General features: G+C 48.7%; 1 protein-coding gene across 1 annotated transcript in view; it reads left to right on the top strand.

Moving 5' to 3' along the window:
• Positions 1–24,014, top strand: part of LOC143759353 (G-protein coupled receptor 54-like) — a 222,423-nt gene that overhangs the window by 68,418 nt on the left and 129,991 nt on the right. Inside the window, exon 2 of the mRNA XM_077248943.1 lies at positions 2,450–2,574. Within this exon, the coding sequence (XP_077105058.1) occupies positions 2,450–2,574 (125 nt within the window). The remainder of the gene's footprint in view (positions 1–2,449; positions 2,575–24,014) is intronic.

Raw genomic sequence — 24,014 nt, forward strand, 5'->3', positions numbered from 1 at the left:
TGGGCACCCTTATTAATCTTAAGCTTAATGTTTTATAAAAATTGTTTTTTTTGCAACAGCTATTTCAGTTTCATATATCTAGTAACTGTTGGACACAGTAATGTTTCTGCCTTGAAATGAGGTTTATTGTACTAACAGAAAATGTGCAATCTGCATTCAAACAAAATTTGACAGGTGCATAAGTATGGGCACCCTTATCATTTTCTTGTAACCTCATTGAGCTTTGAACTTCATAGCCAGGTGTATACAATCATGAGAAAAGCTACTTAAAGTGGCCACTTGCAAGTTGTTCTCCTGTTTGAATCTCCTCTGAAGAGTGGCATCATGGCCTCCTCAAAACAACTGTCAAATGATCTGAAAACAAAGATTATTCAACATAGTTGTTCAGGGGAAGGATACAAAAGGCTGTCTCAGAGATTTAACCTGTCAATTTCCACTGTGAGGAACACAGTAAGGAAATGGAAGAACACAGGTACAGTTCTTGTTAAGGCCAGAAGTGGCAGGCCAAGAAAAACATCAGAAAGGCAGAGAAGAAGAATGGTGAGATCAGTCAAGGACAATCCTCAGACCACCTCCAGAGAGCTGCAGCATCAACTTGCTGCAGATGGTGTCACTGTGCATCGGTCAACTATACAACGCACTTTGCACAAGGAGAAGCTGTATGGGAGAGTGATGCGAAAGAAGCCGTTTCTGCAAGCACGCCACAAACAGTCGGCTGAGGTATGCAAAAGCACATTTGGAGAAGCCAATTTCTTTTTGGAAGAAGGTCCTGTGGACTGATGAAACCAAGATTGAGTTGTTAGGTCATACAAAAAGGCATTATGCATGGCGGCAAAAAAACACAGCATTCCAAGAAAAACACTTGCTACCCACAGTAAAATTCGGTGGAGGTTCCATCATGCTTTGGGGCTGTGTGGCCAATGCCAGCACCGGGAATCTTGTTAAAGTTGAGGTACGCATGGATTCCTCTCAGTATCAGCAGATTCTTGACAATAATGTTCATGAATCAGTGACAAAGTTGAAGTTACGCAGGGGATGGATCTTTCAGCAAGACAATGATCCAAAACACCGCTCCAAATCTACTCAGGCATTCATGCAGAGGAACAATTACACTGTTCTGGAATGGCCATCCCAGTCCCCAGACCTGAATATCATTGAACATCTGTGGGATCATTTGAAGAGGGCTGTCCATGCTCGGCGACCATCAAACTTAACTGAACTGGAATTGTTTTGTAAAGAGGAATGGTCAAAAATACCTTCATCCAGGAACTCATTAAAAGCTACAGGAAGCGACTAGAGGCTGTTATTTTGTAAAAGGAGGATCTACTAAATATTAATGTCACTTTTCTGGTGAGGTGCCCATACTTATGCACCTGTCAAATTTAGTTTGAATGCAGATTGCACATTTTCTGTTAGTACAATAAACCTCATTTCAAGGTAGAAACATTACTGTGTCCAACAGTTATTAGATATATGAAACTGAAATAGCTGTTGCAAAAAAAAACAATTTTTGTAAAACATTAAGCTTAAGATTAATAGGGGTGCCCAAACTTTTTCATATAACTGTATGTATGCAGTGAGATCTATATACTCACATACAGTGCCTGCATGCCTTGCACTGATGTGGATATGTGCACATAGACTCTCCTGCCTACCTAGCACAATGATCTATATACCCTCGAAATAGCCCTAAAAAGTACTGTTGGTTTATACAGGATTTGTGGATTGAACACCAGTAGACCCACACTAACTAATAAAAGAACAAATCTAACCCTATCTCAGCGGTAGCTCTCCCTACACTAGCTGAGTCTGGAGCAGAATGCGCCGAGCAGTGCGGCGTCAGGTTTCTTATAGACCTGATGACGCTGTGCGGCCAGCCAATCATTGTAATACCACAACAAAGATGGCTGCGGTATTAAAGTGCATGGCAGACAATCCCTGCATGCCAATTGGCGCTCTAAAAAGCGCCAAAATGGGGCCCCTGAGCAGGCGGGGGGCCCGGTGCCAGCAGTGGGCCCCCTGCCTGTCATCGCAAGGTCAGCTGTCCCGGCATTTAGCCAATACAGCTGAACGCAATGATGAGGGAGGGAGCGTTGCTCTGCGCTCCTTCCCCATCATCCCCCTGTCAGAGTCTGACGTCGGCAATGCTGACAGTGGGTGCGATGAGTCACTGCCCAGCACCCGCTGTCAGGAGACAAGCAGCACAGGACCCAGGAAGAAGAGAGTTATTTATTTTTTTAACGGGTGCTGCCTTATACTACAGGATCTGCCTATAGGGGGTCTGCCTAATACTATAGGGTCTGCCTATGGGGAGGTCACATGTCACATGAAATGTAAATAACTGTCACTTAAATAGATCTATGATGCAGATATTTGAGAAAATTGTAATTTACAGTGTTACATTTGCAGTAATCCATATTATAAGTATATAAATCTTTTCTCTTGACAGCAAATCTTGCCACTACAGACATAACCTTCCTGGTATGTTGTGTCCCTTTTACTGCAACACTTTATCCACTTCCTAGTTGGGTATTTGGAGATGTCATGTGCAGAGGAGTGAACTATTTACAACAGGTAAGTAGTCTCCATAAAAGCTGTCTAATATCAGTTTTTGATAAATGATAAACATCCTGGCAGGCTCTCTTTAAAGGTAAAAATGTAATCTCTCTTTAACCCCTTAACCCCCTGAGGTATTTTCGTTTTTACGTTTTCATTTTTGCTCCCCTTCTTCCTAGAGCTATAACATTTTTTATTTTTCCATCAATATGGCCGTGTGAAGGCTTGTTGTTTGCGGGACGAGTTGTATAGTTAAAGTGCAGTTAAATTGCAAAAAAAGTGCAATGCCACACTTGTTTTTTGTTTGGCTTTTTTACTAGGTTCACTAAATGCTCAAACTGACCTGTAATTATGATTCTCCAGGTCATTACAGGTTCATAGACACCAAACATGTCTAGGTTCTTTTCTATCTAAGTGGTGAAAAAATGTCCAACCTTTGTTTAATAAAAAAATTGCTCCATTTTCCAATACCGTAGCGTTCCCATTTTTCGTGATCTCGGGTTTGGTGATGGCTTATTTTTTGCCTGCTGATCTGATGTTTTTAATGATACCCTTTTGATGCAGATACAATCTTTTGATCGCCCGTTATTACATTTTAATGCAATGTCGCGGCAACCAAAAAAACATAATTCTGGTGTTTTGACTTTTTTTCTTGCTACACCATTTAGCGATCAGGTTAATCCTTTTCTTTATTGATAGATCGGCGGATTCTGAACGCGGCGATACCAAATATGTGGATTTTTTTTTTTATTGTTTTATTTTGAACTAGCTGAAGAGCCTGGCGTTGCCTAGGCTTAGTACCAAACTGTGGTTACTTATAACAAATTATAATGATTATATTGCACATAAAAACATTTCACATGATACCCGCTGTCAAGCATGGAGGTGGAAACATTATGTTTTGGGGGTGTTTCTCTGCTAAATGAACAGGACTACTTCACCGCATCAATGGGAGAATGGATGGAGCCATGTACCGTAAAATCCTGAGTGACAAGCTCCTTCCCTCTGCCAGGATATTGAAAATGGGTCATGACTGGGTCTTCCAGCAAGACAATGACCCAAAACATATAGCCAAGGCAACAAAGGAGTGGCTGAAAAAGTAACACGTTAAGGTAATGGAGTGGCCTAGCCAGTCTCCAGACCTTAATCCCACAGAAAACTTATGGAGGGAGATGAAGCTCCGAGTTGCCAAGCGACAGCCTCAAAATCTTAATGATTTAGAGATGATATTCAAAGAGGAGTGGACCAAAATTCCTCCTGACATGTGCGCAAACCTCATCATCAACTACAAAAAATATCTGACTGCTGTGCTTGCCAACAAGGGTTTTGCCACCAACTATTAAGTCTTGTTTGACAAAGGGATCAAATACTTATTTCTCACTGCAAAATGCAAATAAATTTATATAATTTATACAATGTGATTTTCTGGATTGTATTTTTTATATTCTATCTCTCAATGTTAAAATTATCCTACTCTTAAAATTATAGGCTGTTCATGTCTTTGTCAGTGGGCAATCTTACAAAATCAGCAAGGGATCAAATAATTATTTCCTTCACTGTACATAGATTTGACCTAAAGTTGCATCAGATTTTAACACAAGTCCTAAAAGTGAATGAAAAGAACCAAATTAAACAGGTGAGTCAAAAATATTAGAGTTAATTAAGACATCTGTGCAAATCTATCCGAGATTGGACCACAAAGCCCGGACTGCATATGGGCCTCATGACCCAAGCGGTACAGCTTCAAACAAATGAATGAAGCTGTCATGCATGGATCAGAGGAGCCACGGCAGTAACACTCCATGCTCATAATGATTAGCACGGACATCTAAACGAGCGTTTAGACTGTAATTTTTTTTAAAAAGAGGAGAATGATTCGATGTCACATGACTGTGACTGGCAAAAGTATGTAACCCTTTAGATAAGGTCTACACGGTGACACCTTTCGCTTGACCAAGGTTCATTCATTACTGCTGCTCCATCACAGTGCAATACAACTGAATGCATGACAAGCATGTTTACAAAGAATACAATGAGATTTCACTTCCTACAACTATTTGTAGTAATTCCTTCAACGCCATTTGCTAGTATTACGCTGCGATGTAGCAGCGGCTCTTGATTACGTGACAGGTGTTGCATCCAAAGCTGCTGTGTATCCCTGGTCAGGCTATTAGGTGGAAATTTGAAGGTGAAATTAGAGTTTGGTGGCAAACGTTTGCTTTCAGTGTCTGCTATTACCTGCTTTTTCAGCAACTACTGTACTTAAAAGACTTTTAGCCAATTCCTCCTTACAAAAAAGATTCATTAACTCATGTTGGCGAATTTTCTCTCCTGAACTGCTCACTACAAGTCCTACCACAAAATACCTGTAGGATTAAGGTAGGGTTACCAGTTTGAGGTTTTCGGTTTTTTTTAGGACAACTTATCAAAATCAGTCAATATTTTTTACTAACACATTGAAATACTGTAATAAATCATTATGATTTAAGTGATGTATTTCTACAACCCATCATTCTGATAGAACATCACACACTTAAGTGTAAAATGGTGATAACTACAATCATAATAAGCTTGTTGGCTGGCCAGCAGTCTATGATGATGTGATGATGCGCTGAGACGTGATCAGTTAACATCTAGAAACGCTAGTTATGGCGTTTTCTAGCGTCCTCCATGTGCTAATAGAAAATCCTGACCGGGTGAGATATAATTCTAATTCTGCACAGATCTATACACTGAATAATTATTGTTAATTAACTGTTATCGTTGATTATATGTAACATGGGAGCCACTTTATTGCACAAGACACTTTATATGATATATCCTGAGATGATATTATTGCACTTTAAGATTAATCAATTTGAATATGAACTTTTAAACACTTTTTGGTATAATAATGTTTAATAAGGATTGTTAATAATCATCTAATATATAATTGCCTAGAATACTACTTCCTGCAATTTGTGCCAACTTCCGTGGCTTTGTCCGGAGCTAATGTCCGGAGCTAATGTCCGGAGCTAATGTCCGTAGCTAATGTCCGTAGCTAATGTCCGGAGCTAATGTCCAGAGCTAATGTCCAGAGATAAGTGACGTCGCCAGTGTCCTACACCCAGGCAGAGCACAGTGGCCCCAGGCAGAGCACAGGGGCCCCAGGCAGAACATGGGGCCCCAGGCAGAGCACAGGGGCCCCAGGCAGAGCACAGGGGCCCCAGGCAGCATATGGGGCCCCAGGCAGAGCACAGGGGCCCCAGGCAGAGCACAGGGGCCCCAGGCAGAGCACAGTGGCCCCAGGCAGAGCACACACCAAATCGGAGGCCGAGGGGCCCCGCCAACCAAATCGGAGGCCGAGGAGCCCCGCCCACCAAATCGAAGGCCGAGCGGCCCCGCCCACCAAAGCGGAGGCCGAGGGGCCCGGCCCCGCCCACCAAAGCGGAGGCCGAGGAGCCCCGACCACCACATCGGAGGCCGAGGGGCCCAGCCCACCAAATCGGAGGTCGAGGGGCCCCGCCCACCAAATCGGAGGTCGAGGGTCCCCGCCCACCAAATCGGAGGCCGAGGGTCCCCGCCCACCAAATTGGAGGCCGAGGGTCCCCGCCCAGAAAAATCGGAGGCCGAGGGGCCCCGCCCACCAAATCGGAGGCCGAGGGGCCCCGCCCACCAAATCGGAGGCCGAGGGGCCCCGCCCACCAAATCGGAGGCCGAGGGGCCCCGCCCACCAAATCGGAGGCCGAGGGGCCCCGCCCACCAAATCGGAGGCCGAGGGGCCCCGCCCACCAAATCGGAGGCCGAGGGGCCCCGCCCACCAAATCGGAGGCCGAGGGTCCCCGCCCACCAAATCGGAGGCCGAGGGTTCCCGCCCACCAAATCGGAGGCCGAGGGTCCCCGCCCACCAAATTGGAGGCCGAGGGGCCCCACCCACCAAATCGGAGGCCGAGGAGCCCCGCCCACCAAATCGAAGGTCGAGGGGCCCCGCCCACGAAAGCGGAGGCCGAGGGTCCCCGCACACCAAATCGGAGGCAGAGGGAACCCGCCCACCAAATCGGAGGCCGAGGGGCCCCGCCCACCAAATCGGAGGCCGAGGGGCCCCGCCCACCAAAGCGGAGGCCGAGGGTCCCCGACCACCAAATCGGAGGCCGAGGGTCCCTGCCCACCAAATCGGAGGCTGAGGGTCCCCGCCCACCAAATCGGAGGCTGAGGGTCCCCGCCCACCAAATCGGAGGCCGAGGGTCCCCGCCCACCAAATCGGAGGCTGAGAGACCCCGCCCACCAAAGCGGAGGCCGAGGGGCCCGGCCCCGCCCACCAAAGCGGAAGCCGAGGGGCCCCGCCCACCACATCGGAGGCCGAGGGGCCCCGCCCACCAAATCGGAGGCCGAGGGTCCCCGCCCACCAAATCGGAGGCCGAGAGTCCCCGCCCACCAAATCGGAGGCCGAGGGGCCCCGCCCACCAAATCGGAGGCCGAGAGTCCCCGCCCACCAAATCGGAGGCCGAGGGGCCCCGCCAACCAAATCGGAGGCCGAGGGGCCCCACCAACCAAATCGGAGGCTGAGGGTCCCCACCCACCAAATCGGAGGCCGAGGGTCCCCGCCCACCAAATCGGAGGCCGAGGGTCCCCGCCCACAAAATCGGAGGCCGAGGGTCCCCGCCCACCAAATTGGAGGCCGAGGGTCCCCGCCCACCAAATCGGAGGCCGAGGGTCCCCGCCCACCAAATCGGAGGCCGAGGGGCCCCACCAACCAAATCGGAGGCCGAGGGGCCCCGCCCACCAAATCGGAGGCCGAGGGTCCCCGCCCACCAAATCAGAGGCCGAGGGGCCCCGCCAACCAAATCGGAGGCCGAGGGGCCCCGCCCACCAAATCGGAGGCCGAGGGGCCCCGCCCACCAAATCGGAGGCCGAGGGTCCCCGCCCACCAAATCGGAGGATAAGGGGCCCCGCCCACCAAATCGGAGGCAGAAGGACCCCGCCCACCAAATCGGAGGCCGAGGGGCCCCACCCACCAAAGCGGAGGCCGAGGGTCCCCGCCCACCAAATCGGAGGTCGAGGGTCCCCGCCCACCAAATCGGAGGCCGAGGGTCCCCGCCCACCAAATCGGAGGCCGGTCCCCGCCCACCAAATCGGAGGCCGAGGGTCCCCACCCACCAAATCGGAGGACGAGGGGCCCCACCAACCAAATCGGAGGCCGAGGAGCCCCGCCCACCAAAAGTAAGTGCGGCCCCAAAAGTAAGTGCGCCCCCGGGTGCAAAAGTAAGTGCGCCCCCGGGTGCAAAAGTAAGTGCGCCCCCGGGTGCAAAAGTAAGTGCGCCCCCGGGTGCAAAAGTAAGTGCGCCCCCGGGTGCAAAAGTAAGTGCGCCCCGGGTGCAAAAGTGCGCCTCCGGGTGCAAAAGTAAGTGCGCCCACGGGTGCAAAAGTAAGCGCGCCCCCGGCCCCGGGTGCAAAAGTAAGCGCGCCCCCCAGTCCCGTGTGTGAAAAGTGCTGCTGTAAAGCTGGTAGCGCTGTTCAAGCACCATGTATTTCCTTCAGGAAATGCCCATCTAATATATAATTGCCTAGAATACTACTTCCTGCAATTTGTGCCAACTTCCGTGGCTATGTCCGGAGCTAATGTCCGGAGATAATGTCCGGAGATAATGTCCGGAGCTAATGTCCGGAGCTAATGTCCGGAGCTAATGTCCGGAGATAAGTGACGTCACCAGTGTCCTACACCCAGGCAGAGCACAGGGGCCCCAGGCAGCATATGGGGCCCCAGGCAGAGCACAGTGGCCCCAGGCAGAGCACAGGGGCCCCAGGCAGCCTATGGGACCCCAGGCAGAGCACAGTGGCCCCAGGCAGAGCACAGGGGCCCCAGGCAGCATATGGGGCCCCAGGCAGAGCACAGGGGCCCCAGGCAGCATATGGGACCCCAGGCAGAGCACAGTGGCCCCAGGCAGAGCACAGGGGCCCCAGGCAGAACATGGGGCCCCAGGCAGAGCACAGGGGCCCCAGGCAGAGCACAGGGGCCCCAGGCAGCATATGGGGCCCCAGGCAGAGCACAGGGGCCCCAGGCAGAGCACAGGGGCCCCAGGCAGCATATGGGGCCCCAGGCAGAGCACAGGGGCCCCAGGCAGCATATGGGGCCCCAGGCAGAGCACAGTGGCCCCAGGCAGAGCACAGGGGCCCCAGGCAGAACATGGGGCCCCAGGCAGAGCACAGGGGCCCCAGGCAGAGCACAGGGGCCCCAGGCAGCATATGGGGCCCCAGGCAGAGCACAGGGGCCCCAGGCAGCATATGGGGCCCCAGGCAGAGCACAGTGGCCCCAGGCAGCATATGGGGCCCCAGGCAGAGCACAGTGGCCCCAGGCAGAGCACAGGGGCCCCAGGCAGCATATGGGGCCCCAGGCAGAGCACAGTGGTCCCAGGCAGAGCACAGGGGCCCCAGGCAGCTTATGGGGCCCCAGGCAGAGCACAGTGGCCCCAGGCAGAACATGGGGCCCCAGGCAGAGCACAGTGGCCCCAGGCAGAGCACAGGGGCCCCAGGCAGAACATGGGGCCCCAGGCAGAGCACAGGGGCCCCAGGCAGCATATGGGACCCCAGGCAGAGCACAGGGGCCCCAGGCAGCATATGGGGCCCCAGGCAGAGCACAGGGGCCCCAGGCAGCATATGGGACCCCAGGCAGAGCACAGTGGCCCCAGGCAGAGCACAGGGGCCCCAGGCAGAACATGGGGCCCCAGGCAGAGCACAGGGGCCCCAGGCAGAGCACAGGGGCCCCAGGCAGCATATGGGGCCCCAGGCAGAGCACAGGGGCCCCAGGCAGCATATGGGGCCCCAGGCAGAGCACAGGGGCCCCAGGCAGCATATGGGGCCCCAGGCAGAGCACAGTGGCCCCAGGCAGAGCACAGGGGCCCCAGGCAGAACATGGGGCCCCAGGCAGAGCACAGGGGCCCCAGGCAGAGCACAGGGGCCCCAGGCAGCATATGGGGCCCCAGGCAGAGCACAGGGGCCCCAGGCAGCATATGGGGCCCCAGGCAGAGCACAGTGGCCCCAGGCAGCATATGGGGCCCCAGGCAGAGCACAGTGGCCCCAGGCAGAGCACAGGGGCCCCAGGCAGCATATGGGGCCCTAGGCAGAGCACAGTGGTCCCAGGCAGAGCACAGGGGCCCCAGGCAGCTTATGGGGCCCCAGGCAGAGCACAGTGGCCCCAGGCAGAACATGGGGCCCCAGGCAGAGCACAGTGGCCCCAGGCAGAGCACAGGGGCCCCAGGCAGAACATGGGGCCCCAGGCAGAGCACAGGGGCCCCAGGCAGCATATGGGGCCCCAGGCAGAGCACAGGGGCCCCAGGCAGCATATGGGGCCCCAGGCAGAGCACAGGGGCCCCAGGCAGCATATGGGGCCCCAGGCAGAGCACAGTGGTCCCAGGCAGAGCACAGGGGCCCCAGGCAGCCTATGGGGCCCCATGCAGAGCACAGTGGCCCCAGGCAGAACATGGGGCCCCAGGCAGAGCACAGGGGCCCCAGGCAGAGCACAGGGGCCCCAGGCAGCATATGGGGCCCCAGGCAGAGCACAGTGGTCCCAGGTAGAGCACAGGGGCCCCAGGCAGCCTATGGGGCCCCAGGCAGAGCACAGGGGCCCCAGGCAGCATATGGGGCCCCAGGCATAGCACAGGGGCCCCAGGCAGCATATGGGGCCCCAGGCAGAGCACAGTGGCCCCAGGCAGAGCACAGGGGCCCCAGGCAGAACATGGGGCCCCAGGCAGAGCACAGGGGCCCCAGGCAGAGCACAGGGGCCCCAGGCAGCATATGGGGCCCCAGGCAGCATATGGGGCCCCAGGCAGAGCACAGGGGCCCCAGGCAGCATATGGGGCCCCAGGCAGAGCACAGCGATATTTTGGACCACTGTGCGGTGTTTCAGACCCCCTGTGTGATGTCTGGGGCCCTGTTCTTAAGTATATTAAAGATTAAAGTAACGTATATTAAAGTATATTATAGATCAAATTTGACACGTTTATGAGCACCATTGAGTGATATACTCAAGAATGACATAATTTTTCAACATTTTATGGTTTCAAACTGTAAACACTCAGAGTTTTTTTTACTTCAACCAGGAAACCTTAACGGTTCATAAAAAACTTGACTGTTCAGGATATGATAAAAGTCATAGTATTCTGAATCTTTAACTTATAAAGATACCTTTACATGGGGTGATTATTGGTTCCAGAGAGGCTTTCGGCCGATAATCGTACACATGGCTGGTGACAGGACAATACAATATAAACGTTCAAAGGTAAACACTGATAACATTAAAATCTAATATATAATTGCCTAGAATACTACTTCCGGCAATTTGTGCCAACTTCCGTGGCTTTGTCCGGAGATAATGTCCGGAGATAAGTGACGTCACCAGCGTCCTACACCCGCTCAGGGTCGACAAAGATATATGCCTTCGTGGTGCGCGGCACTTTTCTGATTGGTCGCTCGCGGCAGGCGGCAACCAATCAGAAATGTGCCGTACTGTCAAGAATTGTCAAGAGCTGGTGAGTGCAGCCATTTTTTGTTCTTTCTTACTATTATTTATTAATTGTATTATTCTTACATTTGAATAAATAAAGTATATATGGATTCTAGACTCCCGATTCTTTAGAATCGGGCTGCCATCTAGTGTATTTATATTCACCTGTGTGTGTGGATCACTGCTTGAGAAAGGCTCAGTGTGAGCCAAAACGTTGCCACAGCATGTGGGTTTGAAATAAACCACATTTTTTTCACCTGAGTATAAGGAGTGCTGCCTTCATTTTTTCCTATCTACAATCATAATAATCTATATAAGCTTCTCGAGCTATAAAAAAAAAAAAAATCACGGACAGCTGAAATGTCTTTTTACAGACAGGAAAAAAACCTGCCCTATTTTTTACGGACTGTCCAGGAAATTCTGGACAGTTGTCAACCCCTGAATTAAGGTCAGAACTCTGACTTGGGTATTTCAAAACATTAACTTAATTCTTCTTTAACTATTAATATCGCTAAACAGCTCAGCTGAGCTTAACCCATACGTGGTAAATAATAGTTGTGACACACAGTTAACCTGTTAAATGCTGTTGTCAATCTCTGATAACAGCATTAACAGCTTAAGGGATTGCATCATTCTATGTGCCCATCAACCACAGCACAACGCGATCATGAGGAGCCAATGGGTTGCTATGGCAACAGGAGTCTGCTGCTGACCCCCATGCCTGCTATTATGAAGCTCCCTTGAAACCAGATCTGTGGATATACTTCAATGGAGATGGAGCGTCCGCCAGGGCCTAGCGTCCGGTCGTCATTAAAGGGGTGGTCACAGTGGCAGCGACCCAGTCTGTGGCCCTGGGAGTCCAAATTAAAGGGAATGTCTTTAAAGGGGTTATTAGAAATAAGAATGTTCATGATGCCACCTGTGGTATTTGGTCAGGGGTGACCGACGCTGGTTAAAGGGGTCCTCTGGGGAGTGATGGCACTGCAGCAAGGATGGTATGCCTTCCCACAGGTGAAGCTGGGTCCCAGGGCTCCCAGTGTATTTAGCAGAGATAGTGTGGTGCCAGAAATAATCAGAGGACACAAGGTTGCAGTCTCTTTACCTGGTTTACTGGTGGTTTACGGCCACAGTCCAGGGTACCAGCAACAGGTGATGGTGGAGTCCAGGCAGCCTGAAAACAAGTAAAATTCCCTTTGCCAGGTCAGATTGGGAGCCTTCCTCTACGCGCTGTATAATAGTCCCTTGCTGCCTATGGCATCTTTCAAGGTCCTCTCTCACTCTCTGTCCTGAGACCGTTCCTGCATGGTAGGCAACGCAAATGGTTTTATAGAGGTCTCTATTCATGGTGACTCTGGGCTCTGTATGTTGCTGTACCTCAGGGTGTAAATGTGGGCAAGTTACTTTCAATCTCCTGCCCTCTGGTTTCTGCTGTGGGGAATATAGTCCCACACAGCCTCGGACTCCCGGTGTCCGCTTCCTGAGCTTCAGTGTGGAGGGAGCCCAGTCGCAGCTCTCTTCCAGCTCCTTATTTCTCCTGTGCTTCTTCCTCCTCTGTCTCACACAAACTCCAGTCCAGACTGAACTAACTCCTCCTCCAAGCCAGAATCTATATATATAATTGTCTAAGGGTTTTTCTGTCTGTCTGTCCTGGAAATCCCAGGCCTCGACCAATCAGCGACGGGTAGTCTCTGATTGGTCGAGGCCAGCCGGCCTCGACCAATCAGCGACGGGCATTGTCCTCCACTGCTGTCAAGTGCCGCCATTGTGTTGTCTAAGGGTCTAATTGTCTGTCTGTCTCGGAAATCCCGCCTTGCTGATTGGTCGAGGCCAGCCGGCCTCAACCAATCAGCGATGGGCACAGTCTGCCGCGAATTCTGGAATCATCATTGTCCTCCACTGCTGTCAAGTGCCGCCATTGTGTAGGGTGCTGTAATGTGAATATAAAAATGGCTATTTTGAGTCCATTTTGAAATATACTGAATGCATTCAGACCATTACAGAGCAGCATTTCTTGTAATACATTTACAGACAGACAATGCTCATTGTGACACAATCTTGAGAACTGTTTATTTATTGTCTGAAGACCTTTGAGGTTACAAACAGTTTTAAGTTTGTTTGTTATTGTACAACAAGGTTTATTTAACCTTTGTCTATGGTAGTTTTATCTAACCCTTGTGGGCTTTTATGTATCTATGGGTTTATGGCCCATTGTCTGATGATTCCATGGTATCTCAGTCTCATCCCACCTTGAAAGCTGGCCACTTGAAGGGCGGGATGAAACCAGAGTTAGGGTACTGTCACACAGTACCATTTTGATCGCTACGACGGTACGATTCGTGACGTTCTAGCGATATCGTTACGATATCGCAGTGTCTTGACACGCAGCAGCGATCAGGGACCCTGCTGAGAATCGTACGTCGTAGCAGATCGTTTGGAACTTTCTTTCGTCGCTTGATCACCCGCTGACATCGCTGGATCGTTGTGTGTGACAGCGATCCAGCGATGTGTTCGCTTGTAACCAGGGTAAACATCGGGTAACTAAGCGCAGGGCCGCGCTTAGTAACCCGATGTTTACCCTGGTTACCAGCGTAAACGTAAAAAAAACAAACAGTACATACTCACATTCCGGTGTCTGTCCTCCGGCGTCTCAGCTTCTCTGCAGTGTGAGCGCCGGCCAGCCGGAAAGCGAGCACAGCGGTGACGCGGTGACGTCACCGCTGTGCTTTCCGGCTATGGTGCTTACACAGTGGAGAGAAGCAGAACGCCGGGGGACAGACACCGGAATGTAAGTATGTACTGTTTGTTTTTTTTACGTTTACGCTGGTAACCAGGGTAAACATCGGGTTACTAAGCGCGGCCCTGCGCTTGGTAACCCGATGTTTACCCTGGTTACCCGGGGACTTCGGCATTGCTCCAGCGCCGTGATTGCAAAGTGTGTGACCACAGTCTACGACGCTGGAGCGATAATCATACGATCGCTGCGACGTCACGGATCGTGCCGTCGTAGCGATTAAAATGGTACTGTGTGACGGTACCCTTACACAAAGTGAAAATCACTATATAAGACCAGAAAAACATGACTAAGACAGAAGAATAAGCTGGTGTACCTGTACTTACATGTACAGTGTTGTGATACCTGCATAATTGGGGACGCCCATGCAGTGTTGTGAATTTTCCAGGGGTTCTCTGTCTTGGTGTTGCTTCTCTGATTTTCCAGACGGATGATGTTTAAAAGCTCCTTGGTGATGGATGATGTGAGTATATGTACTTAATCATTATATGTATTTAATCCTTATATGTACTTAATCATTATATGAATTTAATCCTTATACTGTATGTACTTTGTATCTTAAAATATACAAAGGTGTACGTAATCATACTTTTCAATCATACCATTCCTTTAATTTTGTATTTTGAAATAAAATTGCATTATATTGCAAGTAGTAGCCTTCTTTAAAGCCGTATCCGAACCTTAGTGTTAAAAATTTGGCAATACATAATTTGGCGTCGTCGGCAGGATACGCAGAAGGCTCAGTTTTTTATTAATATTAACAGGACTGTGGGTGATAGTGTGATATTTTGTAAAACATGCCTCTCTTTAAGAAAAAGGTGGCTGTGAGTGAGTCTATTGAGATTCCAGGTTGGGAACAGGCTCCTTATCATATTTTGGCAACCAAGTGGTCGCACAGTGCTGGTTTGGGTGAAGCATGGGACACATGTTTGAAGGATGCTGAACCTACTGATGTTGTTGCATGCTTACAGAAAGTGAAAGTGGAGAAAGGTAAAGAGTTGGGGGCTATTGCTAGGCGCGGATGGATATTGTTGTCTGCATATAGAAAACAGCATGAGGAAAGAATACGTATGTTAACAAAAGTCCAGAAATTGGAAAAACAGTTGTGTGAGGCCCAGAATGCATTGGTTAGAGCACAATGTCAGAATAAGTTATTAATGGACAGATGTGATGGATATCAGCATGTTGCAGAAAAGGCTGCCGTACGTGTAGCAGAGTATAAGTGCAGAAAGAGGCGAGGGAAGGTGAATAAAAGCAAAGTAGCTTTGGCCATAGCCAAAGCAGGGATACAGTGGAACCCTGATCAGTGGGATGGTGATGTGTGGAATTCAACTGACTCCGAAAACATCACCGATCCCGAGTCTGAGGATGAACATTTCCATGGGAAGAGGGAAATTGATCCTCCTCCTAACCCAGTGAAAGCTCATCCTATATATCGGAGACGGATTGTAGAGACAGCGACAGGCAGACGGAATGAGACTGCAGTAGAGGATTACAGTCAGCAGGAGCTTAATGACCTTCATGATCGCTTTTCTCAAAAGTCAAATGAATCTCTGGTAGCTTGGGCAGTCAGATTATGGGAGATGGGGGCTCATGGAGTACAGGTGGATGCTGTGGATGGCCCCAAATTTGTCGAACTCAGTCATGAGCCTGTAGTGAAGGAGGCATTCCGTACTTTGATAATCCAGCGACCACATGTGGTGTGTAGTATGCTTGATGTTGTGGCTATGGCATTGCAGCATAAATACCCATCTGAGGCGGACTGGCCGCCCAATGAAAAACCATGGTTTACATTGAAAGATTGTGCTCAGAGGTTGAAAGAGGAGGTCATGAAAAATGCTATTTCAGCAAACACCTATGATGATTATATGCAAGTTGTTGTAAGTGTATCTGTTAGAAATCGTATTATTAGAAATGCCCCTCCAGCTTATAAACATATCATGATGACGCTAATGGTAAATCAGACTGGGAAAACAATCGCCAGTACATTGGAGGCAATTCGACAGTTAAGGGATCTGGGAGATAGGGGTCCCAAACAAAAGGGTAATTTTCCCTCTGAAGAGCAGCATGATGATGTAAAAAGTAATTACAATCCTAGGACCCGTATTACACGGAAATATATGTTTAGGGCCTTAATAAAGGATGGCGTCCACAGGGATGAAATACACTCACCGGCCACTTTATTAGGTACACCATGCTAGTAACGGGTTGGACCCCCTTTTGCCTTCAGAACTGCCTCAATTCTTCGTGGCATAGATTCAACAAGGTGCTGGAAGCATTCCTCAGAGATTTTGGTCCATATTGACATGATGGCATCACACAGTTGCCGCAGATTTGTCGGCTGCACATCCCAAAGATGCTCCATACAAGGCAGGATGGATCCATGCTTTCATGTTGTTTACGCCAAATTCTGACCCTACCATCCGAATGTCGCAGCAGAAATCGAGACTCATCAGACCAAGCAACGTTTTTCCAATCTTCTACTGTCCAATTTCGATGAGCTTGTACAAATTGTAGCCTCAGTTTCCTGTTCTTAGCTGAAAGGAGTGGTACCCGGTGTGGTCTTCTGCTGCTGTAGCCCATCTGCCTCAAAGTTCGACGCACTGTGCGTTCAGAGATGCTCTTAGGCCTACCTTGGTTGTAACGGGTGGCGATTTGAGTCACTGTTGCCTTTCTATCAGCTCGAACCAGTCTGCCCATTCTCCTCTGACCTCTGGCATCAACAAGGCATTTCCGCCCACAGAACTGCCGCTCACTGGATTTTTTTTCTTTTTCGGACCATTCTCTGTAAACCCTAGAGATGGTTGTGCGTGAAAATCCCAGTAGATCAGCAGTTTCTGAAATACTCAGACCAGCCCTTCTGGCACCAACAACCATGCCACGTTCAAAGGCACTCAAATCACCTTTCTTCCCCATACTGATGCTCGGTTTGAACTGCAGGAGATTGTCTTGACCATGTCTACATGCCTAAATGCACTGAGTTGCCGCCATGTGATTGGCTGATTAGAAATTAAGTGTTAACAAGAAGTTGGACAGGTGTACCTAATAAAGTGGCCGGTGAGTGTAGATGGGATTGGTACTAACGAGATGTGGAAATTGTATCAAAAGAGAGGAATTAATAAAAAGTCAGATGTTTCACATAATAAAAAGGTTACAGTAAAAGATTCTGAATCTCCACAGCAGGGGCCAGAGAGGACACGGGGAGAGAGAGAGCCCACTCCCTTTTCGTCTCCGTCAAAGCCCACAGCACTGGGGATTGAGAATCTTTATGCTGAAGTGAAATCCTTGATACAGGAATTCAAAGCCCAACTGAGGGGGCTATCATTATCTCCTACCAAGATGCCTTCATCTGAAATGGAGGATCAATGGGGAGGGGAAATAAGAGTGATTAACTAGCTGGCCAAGCCCCACAAATGGATAGACGCCCTTATGTAGATTTAGTGATTAACTGGAAAAATAAAAACAGCCAACATGTTAAAGCTTTGGTAGACACAAGGGTGGGGGCCATTTTGATTTATGTAAATCCAAAATAGTTCAGTTGGCGCAAGGTTATAATTACAGAATTTATTAGAGAGCCGTGTGCTTGTGCTTACTACTACTGAATGGAACAATCCTGTAGTGTGGGGAAAGTTGTGGCAAGATTTCTGGGTAAGTGCAAAGAATTAAAGTGACTGTGTTTAATGTTCATGATTATTGTGCTTCAGGTACACTGGAAAGACTTTTCAACTCAGTAGCAGATGAACATTCCAAAATATCAGTCGCTGAATGCAGTTCAAAGACTGACACCACTGAGGGACTGCTCGGATTGACTCAGTGGGCACTCCAGAAACATGGACACCTGGGAGTAAAAGCTACTTAGCTATGGGCACAGACCAGAGGCGTGCCCATCAGGTTAGATTTGCTAAAGGATTTGGATTCTCACATCCTATCAATGATGGTGTAAAAATCTGGGGGACAAAGGTCCTCCAGAACCTGCAGAAGTAATTGCTCGTGGAGCAAATAATGTGCTGATAGTTATGAAGCTCGGGCAAGACAAGTGGGAACTCGTCTCAACAGACAAGTGTTATCTCAGAGAATAATATATATTTTCCCTTTAGATCAAAATCTGGAAATGGTGCATCGTTGCAGCCGCTGAGTGCATGGTCCTTTCAAGTTCGGTCACTACTCAAGAGATCTTCAGAAAGAAACCCAAGAGTCCAACCATGGAAAGTGGAGCTTAATGAAGACCAAAGAGAATCTATGAATTTACTTGGCTCAGCTGATGAACACTAGCCATTTTTATATGACAAAGACTACTGCTACCAATATATTAGAAACGTGTCTGGTGGCAGTACGGACCCCTTTACAGTTACGGACAAAGCTGATAAGGGTATTAACTCAAGATGAAGACATAGAAGAAGATGTGACTTAAAACTTCACATATAATAGTACTCTTGCTATAATTTGTGCATGCATTGCTTTGTGCTGTTGTATACAGTGCACACTTACATTATTATACTTATGCCAATCATCCACTAAAACCATCCCCTGAGGATATGGTACCTTGTATAAATAATGTTTGGCTCAAAATAGCCAAGGGTGGAATGTAATGTGAATATAAAAATGGCTATTTTGAGTCCATTTTGAAATATACTGAATGCATTCAGACCATTACAGAGCAGCATTTAAGGCCCCGTCTCACACAGCGACGCTGCAGCGATACAGACAACGATGCTGATCGCTGCAGCGTCGCTGTTTTGTCGCTGTGTGGTCGCTGGGGAGCTGTCACACAGACAGCTCTCTCCAGCGACCAACGATCAGGGGAACGACTTCGGCATCGTTGAAACTGTCTTCAACGATGCCGAAGTCCCCCTGCAGCACCCGGGTAACCAGGGTAAACATCGGGTTACTAAGCGCAGGGCCGCGCTTAGTAACCCGATGTTTACCCTGGTTACCAAAAAAAACAAACACTACATACTCACCATCTGTTGCCCGTCAGGTCCCTTGCCGTCTGCTTCCCGCTCTGTGTGCCGCCGTACAGTGAGAGCAGAGCGCAGCGGTGACGTCACTGCTGTGCTCTCACTTTACGGCGGCAGTCAGAGCGGGAAGCAGACGCCAAGGGACCTGACGGGCAACAGATGGTGAGTATGTACTGTTTGTTTTTTTTGGTAACCAGGGTAAACATCGGGTTACTAAGCGCGGCCCTGCGCTTAGTAACCCGATGTTTACCCTGGTTACCAGTGAAGACATCGCTGGATCGGTGTCACACACACCGATTCAGCGATGTCAGCGGGACCTCAACGACCGAAAAAAGGTCCAGGCCATTCCGACACGACCAGCGATCTCGCAGCAGGGGCCTGATCGCTGGTACGTGTCACACATAGCGAGATCGCTACTGAGGTCGCTGTTGCGTCACAAAACTTGTGACTCAGCAGCGATCTCGCTATGTGAGACGGGGCCTTTACAGACTGACAATGCTCATTGTGACACAATCTTGAGAACTGTTTATTTATTGTCTGAAGACCTTTGAGGTTACAAACAGTTTTAAGTTTGTTTGTTATTGTACAACAAGGTTTATTTAACCTTTGTCTATGGTAGTTTTATCTAACCCTTGTGGGCTTTTATGTATCTATGGGTTTATGGCCCATTGTCTGATGATTCCATGGTATCTCAGTCTCATCCCACCTTGAAAGCTGGCCACTTGAAGGGCGGGATGAAACCAGAGTTACACAAAGTGAAAATCACTATATAAGACCAGAAAAACATGACTAAGACAGAAGAATAAGCTGGTGTACCTGTACTTACATGTACAGTGTTGTGATACCTGCATAATTGGGGACGCCCATGCAGTGTTGTGAATTTTCCAGGGGTTCTCTGTCTTGGTGTTGCTTCTCTGATTTTCCAGACGGATGATGTTTAAAAGCTCCTTGGTGATGGATGATGTGAGTATATGTACTTAATCATTATATGTATTTAATCCTTATATGTACTTAATCATTATATGAATTTAATCCTTATACTGTATGTACTTTGTATCTTAAAATATACAAAGGTGTACGTAATCATACTTTTCAATCATACCATTCCTTAAATTTTGTATTTTGAAATAAAATTGCATTATATTGCAAGTAGTAGCCTTCTTTAAAGCCGTATCCGAACCTTAGTGTTAAAAATTTGGCAATACAGGTGCGTGCCTGCGTCTCCCTGTATGGGCGGCATCTCCCTGTGTTTCTATCTTAGAATGGGTCGTAAACGAAAATACGCCAATGAGGATGACAGAAAAGCAGCAGCAGCAGCAAGAAAACGACAACATCTGGAACAGGAGACACCACAACAAACTGCCGCCAGACAAGCCCAGGATGTGGAATCTCACAGACAACGTCGCCAACAGGAGACACCACAACAAACTGCTGCTAGACAAGCCCAGGATGCGGAATCTCACAGACACCGTCGCCAACCGGAGACACCACAACAAACTGTTGTACGACAGGAACAACATGATCGCCAAATTCATAAAAAACGAATGCTCTACCAACTAAGGCACGACCAGGACATTATTCAACAACTTGAACATTACGTAACAGACAATGAAAGTACAATTCATGAACACTACTGTGGGAATATGAATGCAGTTTGCTCTAAATGCGACTCTCTGAATTTCATTGATGAAAAACCATCTGACAATCAGTTTACTCAATGCTGCCAAAAAGGAAAAGTTATGCTACCGAGACCTCACTACTCAGATCTGTTTGAGCAGTTAATGAAAGGAATGCATCAACACAGTAGAAATTTCATGGAAAATATCAGAAGCATCAACAGTTCTCATACGTTTGCTTCATTCGGTGCCAACATTGCACCGCCCCCTGGATTCGGACCGTATTGTTTTAAAATTCACGGCCAGATCTACCACCGCACTGGAACACTTCACCCAGAAATAGGACAACCACCAAAATTTGCACAATTATACATCATTGATACAAATGAGGCTACAGAACAAAGGATGAACCTAAAAGAAAACGAAAAGTGTGATGCTGAACTGATGAACCAAATTGCTGTACATTTACAAAAAATAAGCCCTTTGCTGCCGCATATCGCATGCTAAAAGACGTTCAAGCTGAGGAGGAACAGAGGGCTATACAAAATGGTACTAAAATGCCTTCTATTGTCATGGCCATTAAACAAGAACGTAAACAGAATCCTCGACTTTACAACAAACCACGTGTCAGTGAGGTCGCAGTTGTTTTTCAAAACGATGATGGAGAACCTCCTATTCAAAGGGATATATTAGTCCATCTTAAGCCAGACCAAAACAATCCTTTGGTTCCTAAGACACAACGAATTAGCATTTTGCACAGCAACCTTGATGCTGTTCTGTATCCGCTATTCTTTCCAAGAGGTGAACAAGGGTGGCATGAAAACCTAAACCAACAAGGAACTTCAAGAAGAATTACACAGCTGCAATACTACAGTTTTCGTCTGTCTGTCCGAAATTACTTCAATCCTATTTTAAACTGTGGGAAACTGACACAACAGTACTTAGTTGACGCATATGTTAAAATTGAAGCTAATCGTCTAAATTTCATAAGAATGAACCAAAAACAACTTAAAGTTGAAGACTACTGCGTTCTTCAAGAACATTTGCAAAAACAATCAATTGAAAAGGGAATTCCAATTGGAAAAACAGTAATCCTCCCGTCGTCGTTTGAAGGTAGCCCCCGCAACATGCAACAGCGTTATCTGCGGCGCCCCCACACCGCCGCAGGGCCGAGGGGTACCCGGAGCCGGGCCTCTAGGTCTCAGTCCTGGGGTTGTCACGGTGGCTAGACCCGGTCCGTGGCCCTGTCCGTCAGTGGGGGACGTCCGGTGAAGTAGGTGGTGTTAACGGTGGTGTAGCGGTGCAGTTGTGGGGTGTAGGTCGCGGTAAATAACGAGGACACCAGGTTGCAGTCTCTTTACCTCTTTACTGGAGATCTCTGAGTCCTCAGTCCAGAATACGGTTCACCAGGCTGCGCAAGTCCGGCCGGTCCAATGGCACCTCCAGAGTTCTCTTCACAGGTGGAAATCAGTGCCTTCCTTCTTAGCGCTGTGTGTTGTAGTCCTTCCCTGCTGTGCTCACGGAAAGTACCCCACAACTGTTGTGTCTGTTTCTTAAGTTCCCTCACAACTCGATTAGATGTTCCTCTCTTATTCCATCCCTCCCTGTTATTCAGGTTGGAACGGCACCCGTTTGTCAGGTAGGCCTGGAGTTCTTCCGGGACCCTAGTGACGCCCCTCTCCCGCAATTGCCCCCCAAGACTTCATAGGTGATATGTGGTAGACAGCCCGCCTGAGACTGACTGTCCTGCCGCTGTTTGGAGTATGGCTTAAAGCTGTATATTATTCCACTCCCTCGGCGTTCCGGCCACCGGTAATGCGCCTCAGCAAGGTGCTGCCTCTTTCAACAAAACCCCTGCTGGTATTCTCCGTCTGCTTGATCTCGTTTCTCACTCAGCACAATCTATCTCGCTTCTAGTCCTTTCTTGGGCACCGCCGCTATGCTGAGCAGGCACGGTCCCGTTACGTTCTTTCCAATGCCAAGCCTCTGCCAGGATCCCACCCCTGGCAGAGACCCTACTGTCTCTTCCTCCACAACACCCTCTCTCACTAGGTGTTGCTTCGTTCAATCCAGTCAGCGTTCTCTCTAACTTCCTGCCTGACCCCCAGTTTACCCACTATGGTGGGGAGTGGCCTAATGAATAGCACCCTTAGCTCCCCCCGGAGGCCCTGCTGTGAAACATATTGGTGTCTGTGATACCTGATCAGAAGAACTCCTTCAGTGCCATCGAACGCACCATGGCTCCCCTTAGTGGCGAAGCCACAGTACTGCAACGACCAGGACTCTGGGGCGCTGCACTCCCCCCTGGTTAAACACAGTACTCCGGGACTGGGAAGAAAAACAACAATACAGATTAGCAAAAAGACATACAATTTTGTTGAGTGCAAAACAATAAGTATACTTGAACAGGCTTCCCTTTATGGGAGGTGAGGACACTTTAACGTTACAAACATAGTCAACATTGTAAATTTCAGGCTATACATAACTCCTGCTACCCAACCGGGTATTCTACTCAGTGCAAATGCTGGAACAATAAATTAACATTGCCTTTAAGAAACATACACTCTTAGTTTACCAAAGGCCTTCCTATAATCACATTACAGGGCAAGGTAACTCTTCATTCTCCTACTTTTGAACCTGCAGGACCGCCTGTCCCTATGGCACCAGACCTACTGCCTCTCCTTTCTTTTACAGGACCGCCCCGTTCAGCCAGGGCCTACTGCCTTTCTCTACTATACATAGTATAGACATAACATTCCTTTCAGTTTGAGAACATGGAGCCCACTCTGCCTGGCTCCTATAAGGACTCACTCACTAACCCCTACGGGTCTACTTTCTGTCCTTAGTAACGAACTAGCTTTCTATGGGGACGCAGGGTTTACCTTCTATCCTCACCTTCATTATTACTTTCTTACGTTTCTATCCATGCAGAACTCTAGTCTACCTCAACAGGCTTTCTGCATCTTTCCTTTTGAAGAACATTATTCAAGCTTCACATTTCAAACATATTAAACACATATAACTTTTCATGTAAAACGGTTACATTTCTTGCAAAGCATCATCATGACATTACTGTTTCAAAACAGTATCACTTTCAGGTTCAATTCCCACCTCCCCTTTAAGAGGAGATCAAGTCTCTCTGAGGTAGCTCTTCTTCTCAGCCTACCAGTCCATACCAGAGCTCCGGAATGGCATCTTCGCAAAGTGTCTTTAACTAAAACCAGTAGGAAGCACCTTTAAGAAGGTGCAAACTATTTACAAGAAAGTTTGAATCATGCACAGTCCATGATTACTGCAGTTCGTGTAACTTTGTGCAAAACTTCTGGAAAACGACAATAGTGACCCCGAGTCAACAAAGGGGTCACCTTTTTAAAGTTTACCCTGGACGGGTTTAGCAGCAACAGGAACAAAAGAACAAACAGTAACTATTTACATTTTAGAAGCAATAAAATCTTACTGGGGTTCTGCAGAAGGCGACCTCTTATCTGGCCTCACCAGGCCAACAGATCGCACCGGTGAGCCAGGACGCCGTTCCGGTCCCAGTAATGATAAAATTCCTCGCCGGGAGGTCCTCCTTGTCGGCAGGTGCACCCGTCCCTCCGGGGCACGGCAAG

The sequence above is a fragment of the Ranitomeya variabilis genome, chromosome 1 (genome assembly GCF_051348905.1).
Source record: "Ranitomeya variabilis isolate aRanVar5 chromosome 1, aRanVar5.hap1, whole genome shotgun sequence".
NCBI lineage: Eukaryota > Metazoa > Chordata > Amphibia > Anura > Dendrobatidae > Ranitomeya > Ranitomeya variabilis.